Raw genomic sequence first — 16,887 nt, forward strand, 5'->3', positions numbered from 1 at the left:
TTAAGTTGGGGGGTTCAGAAAACAAAAAAAAAATGGAAAAGATGCCGCCGGAATTCTGAGCGGCACGGAATTCTACGCTTCCGGCCGAGAACGAGCGTATTGTGAGCACATAATTATGATTCAGATTATGCATAATGCCACTCTTAATCACTGAAGCGAACGTAACGCGTAAATTGTCATTTAAATCAAACGAATATCCAGCGAATTTCACGGTCAAGTGGAAGTGCCAGCCAGCCAGCCGGAAGAAATTGCCAAATGCCGCGCTGCGAGCCAAGTTGCTATGATGTTTTCACCTGCAATCAAGTCAAGGTGCTGCCAGCTTTCCAATTACATATGCTAGATACACGATTTGCATAAGCATCGCCAGCTGATCGACCCGTTTTGTGCACCCAAACCCAAAACTGGTTACCGGAACCAAGCCGATGAATATTGATTCGCTAGAAAGTTGAATTCGCTGCCGCGCCACTGCAATTTGCCCATTAACATCAACATTAACCGATGCCAACGATTCCCTTGCAGAGAACAAACATCACGTGGCCGGGGGTGAATGCAAAAGCCAATAGCACGTAGCCCCACCAGCGGAGTCATAAACAAGAAAAACTCACTCAAATCGCCCGCCAAACACACAAAACAAAAGCCACTCAAAACAAACGCACGGCTGCGCCGTCGACGGCGGCAGAGATCGGGCCATGCTTTATATAAAATCAACTGAGCATATCTGTTGGAATTCATTAAACGTTTTACCGCACAGGCCGACGTACAGCGGTTCGAGATCCGAGATCCCAAATCCAAAATCCGAAATCCAAAAGCCCGAGCGCCCCACCGTGTAAGACCCCCAGTAATATGTATATTGGAGTACAACGAGTAATACTCCGCAGTTCACAGCCTTTGGATGCAGTTTTTTCCTGGCTTCGCGTGCTCGTCGGTTGTCATCCATAAATAACATACGAAAAATAAAAAAATACAAACAAAAAAAAACCAAACAAAATTAACAGCCCATCAAAATAACGCATTGCTACCTTTTGTTTACGAAACTTGGAGCGCCAAGAATTTGCCAAACAAACGTAAAAAATTGATGAAATACCAAGCAAAGCATCGATTACGTGAAAAGTGCCAGTGTTCGAGTCAGATATAATTCAAATATTTGTTAACTAATTGCAGCTTCTCACTCACACGCACACACTGCCGCGCAGCTCAATCAGCCAGCAAATATGAAATTCGTAAGTATTTTCGTTCCCGTTTTCCTCGTTAGTTGCGGCAAGTTCGTTGCCTAAGTCTTTCGTTTTTCGCGACAATTGTCACAGCATTTGCATCGGTCGCTAATGCACCGTAATTGTTAACACGTTTGAGCCTCGTTTAGGCCACAAATGAAGTCAACTATTTCGGTTTGACAGTTGCCAAATGACTGCTGCGGTCGACCAAGTCATTGTTTGCTCCGCAAGAATTTTTATTGGGCCCTGGCACTCTAATTTATGGTCCACAATGTCGTGTGTCAGCGGGCCATGAAAGCCAGGCCACCGCCTCGATATGTCTATATCTAAATCTATAAGCCACCTAAGCCATATAAGTTTATGTGCATTATTTTCGATGACCATCCACGTTCAAGGCGCTGGAAATTTGATGAAAATTTGAATGCATATGACCTAAATATGCATATTTCCTATCATAATTCGATCTTGATAGGCAGCTTTTATGAGCGCGCTTTTTGGAATGCTGGGCCATCAGCTCTTAGTCTAAATCAATATTTGATTTTATAAATTTCTTTCAATTTCACACACAAGTTTTCGCAATTTATGTGTTTTCCCCTTCGTTTGTTTTTATCACAAAACCAGTTGTTTTTTATTAGCTCATCAAAATGTTATCGGTTCACAATGAACAATATTCTTCATTCATTTAAAATGTTTGCTTGTACAATGTTTAATTTATGCCCAGAAATACTTATTTCAAAGTTTATTTTAGGAACTCTCAGTTTGTTTTTTAATCTGATAAAAATTGCTATTGTTTCCGTGAGTTGAATTATTTGAATATTTATTGAGCACAGATATTATTAGTATTGAATTCTCCACACCTGCTAATAAATTGATTAGTTTCGAGCTATTTGAAAAGTTATTTTAAGTTGGGTAAAGCCAAGTGGTTAATTTTCATAAACGGCCGCTTTTAATCCCATCAGATTCTGAATCATACTTTATGGGTCAATGAAACGCGAAATTATATGCCTCTAAACAGATTTAATAAGAAGTCCAAACCGTTTCCGCCACGCAGTTGGCAATCAAGTCGAGTAGCCCGCAATTACATGGGAAAACGCACGCAAAATCGCGACGTGCGTGCAAAAAACCCAAAAAAAATAAACAAGTCTCAAGTTCACGTTGAAGGCCGTGGAGATCTGTGATCCGGGGCTTGGCTATCGGAGATCGGTGGCCCGGAGTTCGCAGACGGCTGGCAGACAGACGCATAGACAGATTGGACAAGAAAACGAGGCGAAAACGTGCTTGGGCATGCGTTTTGTAACTTAATTGAAAAGTGCGATACACACGCGCCAATGGCCAATGGCCAAGAGCCAAGCGCCGAAATGCCAAAGCCAAGACCAATTGCTCTGGCCGTTGGTAGTTGGCCGGCTGACCAACTTCTCGTGTCCAATTGCGTGTCCCAAGCCGGCTCTCCCAGCCGCCATAAAATCGAAAACCAAACCCCAGATGCAGTCATGAATGAATCAAATGAACCGAAGCTGTGCGTGAAAAATGGCAAGAAGTGAAAAAGAAAAAAAACGTTGCGTTAACTCCAACTTATGCATTATAAAAATGCAAGCGTGCATTGCATCGGAAAATGGCTTATGCAATGCCCACTGAAAGGGGGGCTAAGAAGTGGCTGTTCCAGGTAAAACTGGCACCCTGGGAAACCGCAATCAGTGTCGCTCTCGATTAGGATTCGACCATGCGCACGAACAAGATTTATTAATTGCTCCCAGCCAACTCAGTTAATCGCTCCAACCAGCAGATGTCCGACCAGTCGCCGGATTTCTAGTTACAAAGTTTCTGCCTCTTTTGCTTGCGTGTGGAAATTCAAATTAATTGCCATACGTACTTGTACACTTTGATGTTTGTATTTTGTATTTAGTTTTTCGGTTTTCGGATCTGGGTTTTTTTTACTTTATTTTTTGAATTCGTAGTCGGCTGCGCTTGGCTTCCCTCTAATGAAGATGTCACGCCGGAAAGTGCCGATTGCTCAATGCCCAAGTACGGGGACGACGACAAGTCCACTCCGTGCATAATTACTCGCAATTTGGCTTTGGCTTTTGCTTTACAATGTGGTTTTGTGCTCTGGGTCAGGCCAAAATGGATACAGACTCTATTGCAAAAGAGATATAGATAGTTATTGAGGAAATATAAAGTAGTAGTGCAGGTAAAAGTGAGTCAAAGGAAAAGTAAAACATTGTTAGAACATTAGTATTTATTTATAGTCATTTGGGAATCGTCAAGTTGGAAAAGTGCTCCTAGCTATTAGTCTTCTTTAATTATTTCCCAGTAGAGGCATTTAAGTCAGCTCCCAACGAGCGTTGAACACTTCAGTCTGGCCAGGAGTGGAACAATCCGATTTCTGGTCCTCCAGGCCATGTCATTCGATATCGTCCCATCGGACGGAGCGGGCTCAACAATTTTTATTATGCCTTTCTGTCGCTGGACGGCGATTAGCGTTGGAGCTGAGGCTGGAGCATAGGATTTGGCAGGCATAGGATTTCGGGCTCTCCAGTTGCGTTGGAACGGCTGTCGCAATCGTATTGTCAGATAACCAGATAGCCAGCTAGTTGTCCATGTAGTCAGTCACTCAGTCAGGTCAGTCCGCGGAGTATCCATGGCAAGTGCATGGCGTACACATGTCCAGCTGGAGTTCGAAAACCAACTGCCCACATGCGACGACGGCCAGTTGCGAAAAGTATGGCATTTGTGGCCAGATATTCGCGGTCCATTACCATATTTATGAGGCATGTGCGTCGTCGTCTGGCGTTTGTGTTTGGCATTTTGTCAGACTCTAAACGATACAAATTTGCCCGACTTGCAGCTGGAAACCAGTTTGAACTTGAACCCATTTCACTGGCAGGAAAAGGAAAATCACAAGAATCGAGAAAATCAAAAGACCAAATCAAATTGGATCAGCTCGATTCTCACGCTGCACGATCGCTGGCAATTTGCACTTCCTAGGCAAATTGATGTTTAATAATTCAATTACAATTGACAATAGATTGGGCAACAGCGAATCGGCGAATCAGCGGGGCAGCTGGCCACGAAGTCGCCAACTGACTCCATTTCCCACCTATTAAACACAATTCAAAGTAATTTGAAGCGGCAGTCGTCGGTTTTCCATAGCTCTTGCCATTATTTTTCTGTTTTTTTCCCCTTTTTTTTTTTTTCTTGCGGCTGTTCGGCTGCAAGTTGGTTGCACCTACTACATCCAACACTTTACACCGATCCAGCTTCGGACAAGCGGCGTTATTTGCGTTTGGAGCAGGAGAGTCCAAGCTCCCGGAGCTCTTAACGCTTAACTCTTAAGTCTGAGCTCTTTACTCAAACTTCCGTGTTGAAAGTCAGCCAAATTGTTGCTCAATCGAGCATTGAACCCTCTGCCAAAATAAAAGAAAAAAAATCAAAAAAAACTCTGCAACTGGGCGTTGCTATCGTTAACAAAAGATAACAATAATAACTTTGTGTTCGGGGTTCCGAGTTCAATCGCTGCGATCACATTCACTTTTCCAACTGCGTGTAGTTTTCACATAAAATTAATTACGCCCCAGCGACCAACTGGCCAAATGACAAATCGGTTAAAGTTTAAATATAAACAAGATTAATTAGCAGCTGCTCGCCTGCCACCTAGATATCCATCAGCTTTTCAGTTTTTCAGCTTTTCCAGGCTCCCCCTGTGACTCATGCAAATTTTTGTAGCATTTTGTGGGCCAAGTCGCAGCCATTGAAAACGCAGTTTCGATTACCTGTTGCTTTGGTCGAGCAATAAATATAATTTATCTTTTACCGCACATTGGTAGCCAATCAAAAACTAAACGCCAATAAATGCCAGCGCATAATAGAAAAAACAAATTGAAAATTTGAAGGGAGTAGCTAGCATGGAAAGTGCTTAGAGTAAAGCACTCTCGAAAAGTGAAACCACAACAAGCCGCAGTAAAGATTTATGAATATTGATAAGAGATAGCCAATAAGCAGTTAATTAAAGTGAGAAAATGAAAGGCGAATTCTAACAAATAGAGCATTTAAATATAGCAAGAAACGAACAAATAGCTAGAATTGAATTAGCATTCATTTGCATCCATAGATTGATTTGTTGTTAGCAAAAAGGGGATCCTTAAGATTAATTTGTTTGCTATCCAAACTGCCAGCAGACAGGTTAAAACTGCTCAACGAAAATTACAATTACAAGTCAATTTTTATTCAATTTCAAGTGCCACAAATGTCGGCTTGCAGGGATTTACTAGTGGTTTCTAGTGGCCATATCTGGTGGCATGACAGCGCTATTATAGCCCGAATCCAGGGGCTATCAGCGCGCGGAGCTAACGAGACAATGTAGCTATCGTCGTCTGTCCAAGGTGCTGCTCCATGGAGCCGCATGGTGCTCCATGGTGCTCCCACTACAGCTCCAAGTCGTATTTTACCTGCCTTTTTATTTGGCTTTATATGCGCTGGCACGCTCACATGTTGCTGCACTTAATCATTGTTGTGGGTGGGTGGGTTTTATTTTCGCATGAGCCGCCGTTGGCCAACTACTACTAAATAGATACAAAAAAAAAATGCAAAAACAGCGTGCCTCGATAACTGAATTGTGTGTGCTTTCTGGTGTGGTTTCTGCTGCTCCGTAGCCCAAGTCGCCCAATTACGAAATCATATCTAAGGTCATTTGTTCGACTAATTTGTTGGAATTTTTTCCAAGTGGGTGGCTGGCCCAGGAAGACCGCAGGCATTGTTCCTAATTCCACCGCAAGCCGCTAATTAATCCCAATTAAATGCTATTAAATTTGTCATATCGCTCACTTTCGAATTCGGCATCTGTTGTTGGGCTGAGATTTTTCGTGCTTTGCGGAATTTCAGATGCAAATAGCCAACTGACGACATTCTGACGGCTACATGTGTTTACAAGCTGCACTTTCTGGCCAAGATCGCCTGGCAGTGGAACAGCTGAAGGGGGAGAGACCATGCCGAAACCGAACCCAGACAGATGCCAACACAGAAAACCACTGGTCAAGACAGATGAATCTAATTTGTTTGCCTCTAGTTTGAAAGTCTGCCTCACAGGCGGCTATAGTGTCTCATATCCGTTTAAACCATTCATGTAGGAAGTTTGATTGGTTTTACATCGATTACTAAATTAAACCAGTTTTAGAAAAGAAATATTTCGCTAGCTCATGAAAAAGCTGTTTTATAGGTAACTAGTTAAATTAATATTGCTTTGAATCTAATAGCTACATGAATGACATTAATCCCATAAACTAAAGTTGTTTAAAGGTTTAGCTTCTGGAGTAATGGTAGCAATTGAATTACAAACAGACTATAGCCTAATCCCAATGATCGCATCATTAGTCTCACTGCTCAACTGAGTTGAGTTTGCACTCTTGTAAACTTGACAGTATTTCCCTTAACGATCTCTTGAGAACTTCAATCCTGCGACACTGTTTCAATTTTGTTTCGAAAAAACTCGGATGTGGCAATAGTCTTGGTCTCAGTTTTAGTTGCAGTTTTTGGCTTAGTTTCTGGCTGGACAGCAACAAGAGCAACAACGGCGGCAAACGGCAGCAAACAAGAATTAATTAAAACGAAAATTTTTTCACAAGTCGAGCGGTGGCTTGTTGGCAACTTTGCGACCGCCTTGTTTGCATATTTTGTGATTATTTTGTAGCATATTTTGGCTAATAGCAATTAGCGTTATTGTTGCATTTTGGCCCCAGGAGGGCCCGTTTTGATCCCTCAATGAAACGAAAGGTGCGGCCCATTAGGCAATTAATGAGGCCCGACCAACTTTGGCAACATTTGCATTAGCAGGTTGCACTCATATGGAAAACGGGTGCATTTGGGGCGATTGTCCAATCGATCGTGCCAAAAGAAAACCCGTTCTATTAAGTCAAATTTGCCCTATGATTAAAGTCACTCTGCCAGCCGGCGAATGACGGTCTTAACTAAGACGTTCGACTTGCGGTCGGGCATGAAGACAGCCGTTGTGGATTTATGAACCAGTCAGCCAGACAATTTGCACTGCATGTGGCCCCCTTTGCGGCCAGCCACCCACCTGATCAGGCACCTCCTCCGTGTCCGTCTCCGTCTCCGTCTCCTTCGCCTTCTCCATGGGCCATTAGCATCCCAGGCGATGGAGCAGATTGGGGTCAGTGGGAAAATAATCGCTGCCGTGATTGCTATTTAACAAATTTATCACACTTCAGCGCAGTTGTGGCGGCTCAACGTGATGTGCATTGAATAAGCTAAATAAAGCGCATACATTTTCCAATACCTTGCCTTTTTATGCTTTCAAAAAAGTTCGAAGAAAAAAAAAACATAAAAGGAACACGCTTCAATTTACTGCGCCTTGGGACACACAAATCAGTTGGAAACTTCCTGGAGCCCAGGGTGTAATTAAGATTTTATTTCTCTAAAGCACTTGCCACATACTGATTGGTTAAATGCTCATTTAAATATACAATCTGCGCACACTTTTTAATACATTTATAATTTGGGGAACGGTGGCATAACTGCTGGTTAAGTGTTTCGCAAAAAAGGATCAAAAAAGTAGCAATTAAATTTGTTTATTTGTTGTGAAACAAGCTTGTTATTAGAAATTAAGAACATGCCCAAATGTGTTAGTTTCTTAACTATTAGAAAGTTATTGTCCTCCCGTTGAGTGTTACGATTAACAAGCATATCAAACTGTGCCATTTTTGTCATAAATTCGTCATGGGCCATTGCTACAGTTGACGTGGCAAATTGCAGAGGCCTTTTGGCCATCGACCAGAACCGAAATCAAATCGGTGGCGGACTGGAACTGTTAATGGCACTCCGGCAATCCGGCACTTGGTACTTGGCACTCCGGCTTTTGGCTATCGGGGCTTCTGGCCTAGCTTTCTGGCTCGTGCTCAAGGCAACTGCACTTGACCGGGCCAAAAGCAAAAGCATGTGGCATTCTGCGTCTTGCGTTCGGTATTTAATTGTCGGCTTATGGCATTGGCACACATTTCCACGGCTTAATTGCTTTGGCCAGCGTGTAACCAGTGCAATTGGCCCGTGCATGCCGACAGCCATGTGTTTGTACTGCGCTCGTAATGCCCAAATACCCAAATAGCGAAATACTCCCAGTGCTAACCATTTGCATTGTCCACCTCCACTTGCAGTTAGTCACCATCGCCACCCTCTGCCTCCTTGTGGCCTTCGCCGCGGGCCAGCAATACTTTCTGGGCCAGTTCCCCAGCAGGACTCGCTTTGGATTCGATCCCGTGGCGCTAGCGGGACCCTCATCGGCCACACAGGTTCGGGATCCTCGACAGAACAGGGGTAAGTAGCAGCTGGATATTCTTATTTGTTAATAATTCGCAGGCAGAACAGAAATTTAACTCTATATTCAAGTAAAATTAGGTATTTTAGCACTTGCTTAACATTTGAAACCGATTTCCTTGCAGGACCCGTGGTCTTCCCCCCATCCCCTCCAGACGCAGTGGACGAGTCCAGCGGCGTGGTCGTGGGCGCCTCCGGATACGGCTTTGTGCCGCCCCAGCAAAGTAATGCGAACCTCTTTAAGCGCACTGTCTGAACACAGATAGAGATAGCTGCTCCTCCATCTCCATCTCACTCACACTTGAACAGCCACACACGCAAACACTTTCCTAGAAGAGAAAAGCTTTATTAGTGCAATATGTAGTCGTGTTTTTGTTATTTCTTTGTTATATTGTTAAACAATTGCCCAGTAATTTGCAACCCAAAACAAATATCTAATTCGCAGGAAAACTCTCTGGTTAAAGTTACAAATCTTCTGCACACCGAATACCAAATCTTCCCCACCCCACAACACAATACAACACAACACCACACACCGATTACCAGTAATTAACCCAAAGCACTCGAAAGCACCACAATCACACACTTTGCACACCAGCACCGGAAACGGAAATGCGTCCCTCTTAGCTAATTGCAGCCACCCACAAGTAAAAATACCCACTAACGCGGCACCCCCACTTCCCTTCCCTTCCTATCCCCACACCCCTTAATGTAAAGTTAACATTACTTAGTTTAATTAGCTTGAAAACGCTATTGAGTTATTTTCCACCTTATTGTTTCGTTTTGTATTTTAATTTTTATTATGATTTTCGCTTCTTCTTTTTAATTTATGTTTCAAATTGGAATTGTATTATGATTTTATCTTTTGTTTTTACCTTATTTTATTTGTAACAAAAAACGAAATTTTAAATTATGAATAAACCGAAAAATATTATTAAACAAAAATCCACAATTAAATTCGCAGCATTTTTCGTTTATCAATGCACCATCTGACTTGTATTTATGTTTTGTATCTGGATTAAAGCACTTGAGCGGCTGATCAGTGATCACCAATCACCGCGGTAGCAATTATTTTAAGCGCACATAAAACTAGCGCCTAATTAACAGCTCCGATCCGACTTTGAAGTGCAGCGGCTCCGCGATTGGATGGCGGGAAATAAAGACTGGAACGCAGACTCTAACGAAGACGAAGACGGATCCGGGGAAACCATCGACTGTGACCACTTCCAACTCGACCTGGGCATGCTCTGCCTCTCTCCTCGCGCACAGCTTCACACTTGGCGGAGCAGGCCGCAGAGGAACACATGTACTACAGGTGGCTGACTAGTGGTCTCCTGCGGAAGCCAGACAAAATGATGCATATGCAAATGGGCAGATAAGCCGGTTAAGGTGCTGATTCCCTTGGCTTGGCTAGCTAGGTGTGATCTTTGTCTTATTTGGAGGAGAAACAACAAATTGAAACTCGCAAGAACTTGTGGAGTATTCCTCTTTTGACCAAATTGAAAAAATTACCAGTTAAAGTACAAATCAAAAGACTTAGGCAACGAACTTAAGCAGTTAATTACTTCTAAAGAAGCAAAAATGACTTGGGAAACGAACTTGTAAAGTAATAACGCATGCCAGGGTCAGGACATAATACTTTTCGCTTTTCGATAGCTTTTAGTTTTTATTAGAACCAACAGCATAGAAGAATCGACATAACCTTAGCTGGCAGGGAACATAAGCAGTTTCCTTAACGATCCGAGCAGAAGCAGGTGCTGGGGCAACAATTGCCGCTTGTGACTCGCGACTCGCGACTCCAACTCAGACCGCAAACGGTCCCGTGCCGGATTCGATGCGGAGTAGGAGCGGAATCTGGTCTGGCGAGGAATGGAATGGAGTCGGAGGGACGGAGCAGACGCCGGCCAGACGGAGTCAATGATATGCGCAACTAATGCGACTTGGCTGCTTTTGCATTTACCGCATGCAAAATATGTCGGCAGTTGATTTTCGCTTTTTGCGAGCGCAGCTTGCTCTGTTTTTGCATATCGATTTTGAGCATGCAGAAATGGGGCAACTTTTTCCATGCTGAATGCGAGCCAAAGCCGGAGGACTCCGACTTCGATTCCAAACTCATTGTACCAATGAATGGAGAGACATTTCACAATGAAGCTGGCGCTGGGAACAAAAAGCGTTAAAAGCGTTCGCGGCAACGACGCTAAGTTGAGATAATTTTTACAATTTGACAATTTATGCACGATTGAAAAGCTGAAAAGCCTGCGAGTCGACAAGGACCAGCCATTGTGTAATTAACTTTGCATGGCAAAAGTTCTCTCCCCCAAACCCCACAAGAGCCACAAAACCATAACGCCAAATGGTTACGCAGTGGGATTCGGCTTCCTGATGAGGACTGCCTGCGGCTAGGAGACCCACTCGCCCGCAGGCCATGGTAATGGTTTCGGCAGCACCAATCGACGACCAACTGAAGCCGCAGCGTAACAATTGCCCAAGACTGGCGTAGATTAATGGCAGCTCCCCCGCCCCATTCCGCCTGCTCCATGCCCCGCGATCCCCTTATGATTTAGTTTCAGGCATGAATTCGAGCGGCGATTGGCCGGTGTGTGCAGTTGGGCAATCTCCAGCCGCAGCCACCCACCACAATTACACAAAGAGAAGTTGGTTTCCACAAAGGCTTCCTCGGAATCTCAGTCTTTGATTCTTCAAATGGCCATAATTGCATAAATACTTTTCCTAATCATTAATTAGCGACCGAGATCATTTGTTGCTTCCAATTGTATTGGGAAACAAAAGACTTAGAAAACGAACCTTGGTTTCTACCACCATTATCTGCCTACTTTCCTGCTTGCCTTGTTTGAATATTTGAGTTTGACAGTAAATAGGATTTTCTTATGAAATTTATAGCTTTAGGTGATTAATTTCCCCAGTGTACATACCGATTGGCCGAAGTGGTCAAATGTGACCGACATTCTAATCAAAGTGGCTGGGCGTTGTCAGACGGACGGACGACTCGGTGGACAATCAAAGGCTAGATCGGCTAACGACGACTGTGACGTCGACTCCGTGATTGCAGTGGCGATTGTGATTGACGGAATGAGCTTTAGACCCCGGCGCGACCTTCGAGCCGTGTCATTGGGTGACGCCCACGCTTGGAATTCACCACTTGGCACCCGCAGCAACCACAATTAATACCCAATACCCAATACCACTACGAAATCCCAAATACCCCGCCTCGAAGTGCACTTGCCCAATATATATGTACCTCTACCTCTACCTAATAATCCAATATTAATCACGCCGCGTCGTGTGAGAAACCCAATTAAAATGCTCTTGTTTGTTCGAACAGCAGCGGCGGCTGTGGCTGTGGCGGCCGCGGGGGATCCGTCCACGTACTTTAGCACCACCTTCCAGACCCCCGACACCGCCTACGCGACATACAACTTCTTCGGAAGTCCGTACACCACGCGGTTTAGATACTTCTGAGCCGGATGGAGCTGAGGCCAAAACCAAATCCCGAGTCATGTTCAGTGGTCAGTGGAGTGGACTGACTGCCGCCGGAGAGGAGAACTAGGAGCAAGAGCTGGAGACTAGAAACAATTGTCTTGTAAATAAATGTGTTAACTCTTATTAACAAATGAATATTGTTTAACTTGAATGAGGAGGAGCTGCAAAACCAGATTATGCACTTACAGCTATTAAACAAACTTAAAATTGGATCTCCAACTTTAATTAAGTAATTGAAATAAAATATTTCTCATCTCATCTACCAAACATTTCATTATATATTCTATCTGCTGTTTTATTTACATATGATTTTCCTTATGTATTTATGCACTTATTCTTTACTAGCAAACAAACAGCTCAGTCATAATATGAAATAATTATGATTGAAACTAACAAGCAATCAACTGACGGCCAAGCTGTTTTTTTAACCTGAAATTTGGATTGGCAAACAAAAGACTTGGGAAACGAACTTGAGAGCGTGCAGCGCACAGATCATTTGCATTGCGGCGGCCTAATTGCAACATCCCTTCAGCTTTCAGCTGGGAAATTGGCAGCCAATCGGCAATTGGCGATAAGGATTAGTAGCCTAAATAAGTATTGGCAATGGTAGACGGGCATTTGCAGCACGCACATCTTGGGCATCGTCAGTGGCTCTGGAATGCTGCGAATGTTGCCGTTGCGGGAAATCTGTACAGCATGACATGACAGCAGCGCCACAATTGCATGTTATTTGGCTCTTGCTCGCGCTCGCCATTGTATGCTAAATTACGTATACGCCCGGGCGGCCGGGGCAAAAGACAAAAGCCGAAGCCGAAGTCAAAACGGGCGGTGTTAATTTCCACTGACACTGGCGATGTTGCGACCACAGTGTCCGCTATATTTATTTATTTATTTATTTATATGTTGCATTTCTGCGATTGTCAAAAGCCAAATGCCAGAATTGCACCGCACCAGAAAAAGTCCACAATTCTTGGTCGGTTGCACAACAATGGGATCATGGCATGATTCACAGCCGCAGTTAAAGCGGCGAATGTGCCTGTGGAGCTGCGGAAAACGCCGACTTTGTCATAATTATACCATAAATATACTCGCAGAGTATACTAGGTAGGTGTGTAACAGGCAGAATGAGGCGCTATTGATAAGGATCACTAGGCAAGTCGATCTGGCCTCTTCCGCAAAACCTTTGTGATCTTGGAAAATTTAAAAGCTAGAAAAGTAGTTTGTTTTAGAATATTGTCATGCCCACAATCTTGCCAATTTCTACCAATATAAAAAAAATGATGGAATATCTTTCTTGTACTCCGACTAGCTGAGTAATCGGTATCTGATAGTCGAGAAACTCGACTAAGGCGTTCTCTCTGATTTCATATTTTGAAGTGCGACACAGGAACAGAGCCAGGCTAACGTGTTGATAACCTTGTTGACCACAAGAATTTCCAGCGAAACGACAGTTTCAACGACTGCACTGAGAAAAAATTATATCGATTTAAAAACGAAGGGTTAATGCTTCAAAATATTTGAAATGTTCCTTGTTACAATTGAAATAAAATGTAAAATTTATTGGATTGATGGTTTTGAATACATTTTTCGTTCTAAGTGACAGAAAATATTGTATTCAATGGGGCAGTACATTTTTTTTTCTTGTGTGCAAGTATACTTTATGCCCTGACACCGCGGGCAATAAATGAAAATGAAACCGCGAAAACGTGTGTCTATGACTGAGTGTGACAAATAAACAATCATGCAAGGCGGAGACATTACCCGAGGCCTCCGGGAACCAGTTAGAAGCCGCCAGAGACCAGCACTCCAGTATCCCGCCCATTCTTTGATCTAATTTGAAAATGTCGCTTGCCAGTTCCGTTCGAAAATCACGTAGTCCAAACACAGTCGGTTGCTGACCTTCAGGTGATTTGCAAATAATGGTTTTCAGTTCAATTCCGTCTTGCAATTAGCGAATTCTATAAAGACCGCATTGGCCAGCCAAACAGTGGCAGCAATTAACATAATTCCAAATTTACTATCACTTTTAATTGCTCTCCATTCGCGACTGTTGGCCTTTCCAAAGCCACCAGCGATTATTGGTGTGCAAAAAAGCAGCCAATTGTCACATATTTCAAGGCATTTAAGTCACTGGGTACGTTTATACTATAAGAAGTGCACTATATTTAACCATGACAAAGTTCGAAGAGTTACACTTAATAACCTAAAGTCATTACTTTCTACACATTATTACGCAAAAATTGTAGTGAAAATAAGGTAATCAATCATTTTGAATTTTGGCGCTAGCCCCACAGTGTGACCATCACTCACTAACGCCATAATATCGGTGCGCCTACTGAAGGTAAAAACGTATGGAACACATCTGCTTATAGGGGAATATTCTAGATTTTAAGCGCAATTTGTGCACATTTAGTTAAACCAAAACATAATTAGTAAAACCAAAACATAATAATCATGGAACAATGCTATAACAGAGGCTGTGGCCAACTCTTCGATCCGCAGACCAACAATGATGGTAAGCAGCCGGCGTTAAAGTCAATGCACATTCCTGCTGAGTGTTTAACCCCCCGTAATCCCGCCCAGAATCTTGTCGGCACCATCCGGGCGAACCTTTCTTCCACGACGCCTACAAGGGTTGGTCCTGCTGCAACAAGAAGTCGGTCGACTTCACCGAGTTCCTCAACATCAAGGGCTGCACCTTGGCAAAGCACTCGAATGTGAAGCCACCAGAGCCGGAGAAACCTGTTAAAGATGAGTCCGACAAGGATGAGGTAATTGAGGTGCGGGCTCCCATCCGGGAAGCTCTGCCGCGTCCGGCAATTGATTCGCCGCTGACCGTTCTACAGCCCAACGTGGCTCCTGCCTTGAAAGAGATAGTTTTTGCAGCCAAAACGCCGGCTGCTCAAAAGTCCAGCGACGCCATCGAGGTGGGAACCACTTGCAAGAATAACGGCTGTACCTACTCCTTTACGGGTAACAGTAGCGACTTTGGCGAGTGCACCTACCATCCGGGCGTGCCAATCTTTCACGAGGGCTTGAAATTCTGGTCCTGCTGCCAGAAACGAACCTCGGACTTTGCCCAGTTTATGGCGCAAAAGGGCTGTACCTACGGTGAGCACAAATGGGTCAAGGAGGTGAGTGCCTTAAAAAGCAAGAGACTTGGAAAAAACAAGAAGAACTTTTAAAAACTCCCCTTTTTAGAACGACGACAAAAAGGTTGTGCAATGCCGCTACGACTGGCACCAGACGGCCACCAATGTGGTGGTGGCCATTTATGCCAAAAAATACGATTACAGTCAGAGCGTGATAGAGCTGAACCCCATCAGGCTGCACGTCAACCTGGTATTTCCCGAGCAGGACAACGCCAGGTTTGACCTGGACCTGGAATTGCGCGGAGTAAGCCTCAAGTCCAACTTAATTCCATGGTGAACAGGCTCATAGTATTCCCTTGTAGATTGTAAATGTGAGCAATGCCAGCGCGCATATGTATGGCACCAAAGTGGAGATTACACTGCCCAAACTGGAGCCCGGCTCTTGGTCCAATCTGAATTTCCCCAACAAGAAACTGCCAGCGGTTAAGAAAAGCCAGGTGGAAGAGAAAAAAAAGCAGGAGGAGAGCGATGAGGAGTTCTTCGACCTGGATGAAATTAAAGCGGAAACCAGTTTCCGTCTTTCCGAAATGAGCATGCAAAACCCAAACAACTTAGATTAATAAAGAACTTGGCATTTAATGTTTTATAAAATACATGAATTTGCCTTTGAGTAGTTTAACCCAATTTGTAACTTAATCCTCATCGTCGTCCGCCCCGGGCACCCAATCCTCATCATCATCGTCATCCAAATCCAATTCGCCAATATCCTGGAACAGCGTCTCATCGATTTTGACATTTTCAATGTTTTCACCCGCCTCCAGGAGGAACTTGATGTCCGAATCGTTGAGCGTGGTGTCGCACATGAAGAGTTCGCGTCCGGTCTGCTTCTTGGACACATTGTTCTTCTCCCGCTTGGCGGCAATGCCGGTGCTCTCCTCGAATTCGAGCTTCCATGTGAGGAAGGACTCCACCGTCACACGGGTGCCTTCGAACTTCTTGCGTTCCTCCTCTTCGATTTCCCGCAATTTCTGCTCTCGCAGTTCCTCCTGGTGGAACTTGTGCTCATCCCACCGCTCGTTCAGCCACTCCTGGGCGCTGCTCACCAGCGAAAAGATCATCTCCATGCCCAGGTTCTCCTCAATTGTCTTTTGCAGGTGTTCCAGGAGGCGCGTTTCAAACGTGTCCTCGAAGTTTTCTGGCTCCTCGATTTCCACCACGGGTGCTCCATCCGGATAGGTGGCTGTGAATGTGAAGACCAGTTTGCAGGCGAGACCTTTCTCGGGCTCCTCCGAACTGTACTCCTCCGTGGCAATGGGAATTTGGAATTTGTGGTGCGGCTCCGTGGCGAGAACTGAACAGAAGCAATTATTAATATGGATTTCAAGGAAGTGCCGTTGTACTTACTCTCCATTTCGCCACAGTATATGGAGTCCAACGCCTCGACCTCGTTGGTCTGATCTTCCTTGTAGTTGCGGCTCATTGTGCAAATTTAATAGCTTTAACAATTTCAACAAACAAATAAGACAAATCCGGTACCCGCCGCGTTGAGGTTACTTACAGCTGAGGGGCGCTGCACGGTCAGACTGCTTGATGAGTTCGGTTTAACAGAGTAATATATCTTTAACCAAATATGTCAGACTTAAAACCCGAATAAAAATGGGTTTCAAAAACATTAGACAAATTACTTTTTTTTTAACAATGTAAAAAAGTCATCATACTACTTTACGCAGCTTAAACACGCAGCCAACATATGATTCGCA

The 16,887-nt window shown here is 44.0% G+C and overlaps 3 protein-coding genes across 5 annotated transcripts; 2 read left to right on the top strand and 1 right to left on the bottom strand.

Annotated features, from left to right (window-relative positions):
• The first annotated feature begins 27 nt into the window (after positions 1 to 27).
• LOC117145220 lies at positions 28 to 12,187 on the top strand. Of its 3 annotated transcripts, none has more exons than XM_033310792.1 (5): positions 28 to 826; positions 1,162 to 1,220; positions 8,375 to 8,534; positions 8,660 to 8,758; positions 11,881 to 12,187. In XM_033310792.1, the coding sequence occupies exons 2-5, from the start codon at positions 1,212 to 1,214 to the stop codon at positions 12,012 to 12,014; spliced, it is 402 nt and encodes a 133-aa protein (XP_033166683.1). In that variant the 5' UTR covers positions 28 to 826; positions 1,162 to 1,211; the 3' UTR covers positions 12,015 to 12,187. The 3 variants fall into 3 exon arrangements, with proteins under 3 accessions (XP_033166683.1, XP_033166682.1, XP_033166684.1); XM_033310791.1 differs by having other exon boundaries at positions 30 to 826; positions 11,878 to 12,184; XM_033310793.1 differs by lacking the exon at positions 11,881 to 12,187 and adding an exon at positions 8,980 to 9,342 and having other exon boundaries at positions 35 to 826.
• Positions 12,188 to 14,391: 2,204 nt separating this feature from the next.
• LOC117144543 (cysteine and histidine-rich domain-containing protein) lies at positions 14,392 to 15,782 on the top strand. The gene is made up of 4 exons (XM_033309779.1): positions 14,392 to 14,550; positions 14,619 to 15,169; positions 15,237 to 15,431; positions 15,490 to 15,782. The coding sequence occupies exons 1-4, from the start codon at positions 14,490 to 14,492 to the stop codon at positions 15,745 to 15,747; spliced, it is 1,065 nt and encodes a 354-aa protein (XP_033165670.1). The 5' UTR covers positions 14,392 to 14,489; the 3' UTR covers positions 15,748 to 15,782.
• LOC117144544 (RWD domain-containing protein 1) lies at positions 15,739 to 16,789 on the bottom strand. The gene is made up of 3 exons (XM_033309780.1): positions 16,686 to 16,789; positions 16,532 to 16,623; positions 15,739 to 16,478 (listed from the first exon to the last, which is right to left on the bottom strand). The coding sequence occupies exons 2-3, from the start codon at positions 16,605 to 16,607 to the stop codon at positions 15,820 to 15,822; spliced, it is 735 nt and encodes a 244-aa protein (XP_033165671.1). The 5' UTR covers positions 16,608 to 16,623; positions 16,686 to 16,789; the 3' UTR covers positions 15,739 to 15,819.
• Positions 16,790 to 16,887: the final 98 nt, after the last annotated feature.

This window comes from Drosophila mauritiana, chromosome 3R (assembly GCF_004382145.1).
Source record: "Drosophila mauritiana strain mau12 chromosome 3R, ASM438214v1, whole genome shotgun sequence".
In the NCBI taxonomy this organism is placed as follows: domain Eukaryota; kingdom Metazoa; phylum Arthropoda; class Insecta; order Diptera; family Drosophilidae; genus Drosophila; species Drosophila mauritiana.

Excerpts from the sequence above, each read along its gene's own strand:
- LOC117144544 (XM_033309780.1), bottom strand. The coding sequence starts at position 16,607 with ATGAGCCGCAACTACAAGGAAGATCAGACCAACGAGGTCGAGGCGTTG. Across the intron at positions 16,479-16,531 it reads ATACTGTGGCGAAATGGAGA|TTCTCGCCACGGAGCCGCAC; the intron begins GTAAGTACAACG and ends GCTTCTGTTCAG.
- LOC117144543 (XM_033309779.1), top strand. The coding sequence starts at position 14,490 with ATGGAACAATGCTATAACAGAGGCTGTGGCCAACTCTTCGATCCGCAG. Across the intron at positions 14,551-14,618 it reads TCCGCAGACCAACAATGATG|AATCTTGTCGGCACCATCCG; the intron begins GTAAGCAGCCGG and ends AATCCCGCCCAG. Across the intron at positions 15,432-15,489 it reads TGGACCTGGAATTGCGCGGA|ATTGTAAATGTGAGCAATGC; the intron begins GTAAGCCTCAAG and ends ATTCCCTTGTAG.
- LOC117145220 (XM_033310791.1), top strand. Across the intron at positions 8,535-8,659 it reads GGATCCTCGACAGAACAGGG|GACCCGTGGTCTTCCCCCCA; the intron begins GTAAGTAGCAGC and ends ATTTCCTTGCAG. Across the intron at positions 8,759-11,877 it reads CTTTGTGCCGCCCCAGCAAA|CAGCGGCGGCTGTGGCTGTG; the intron begins GTAATGCGAACC and ends TTGTTCGAACAG.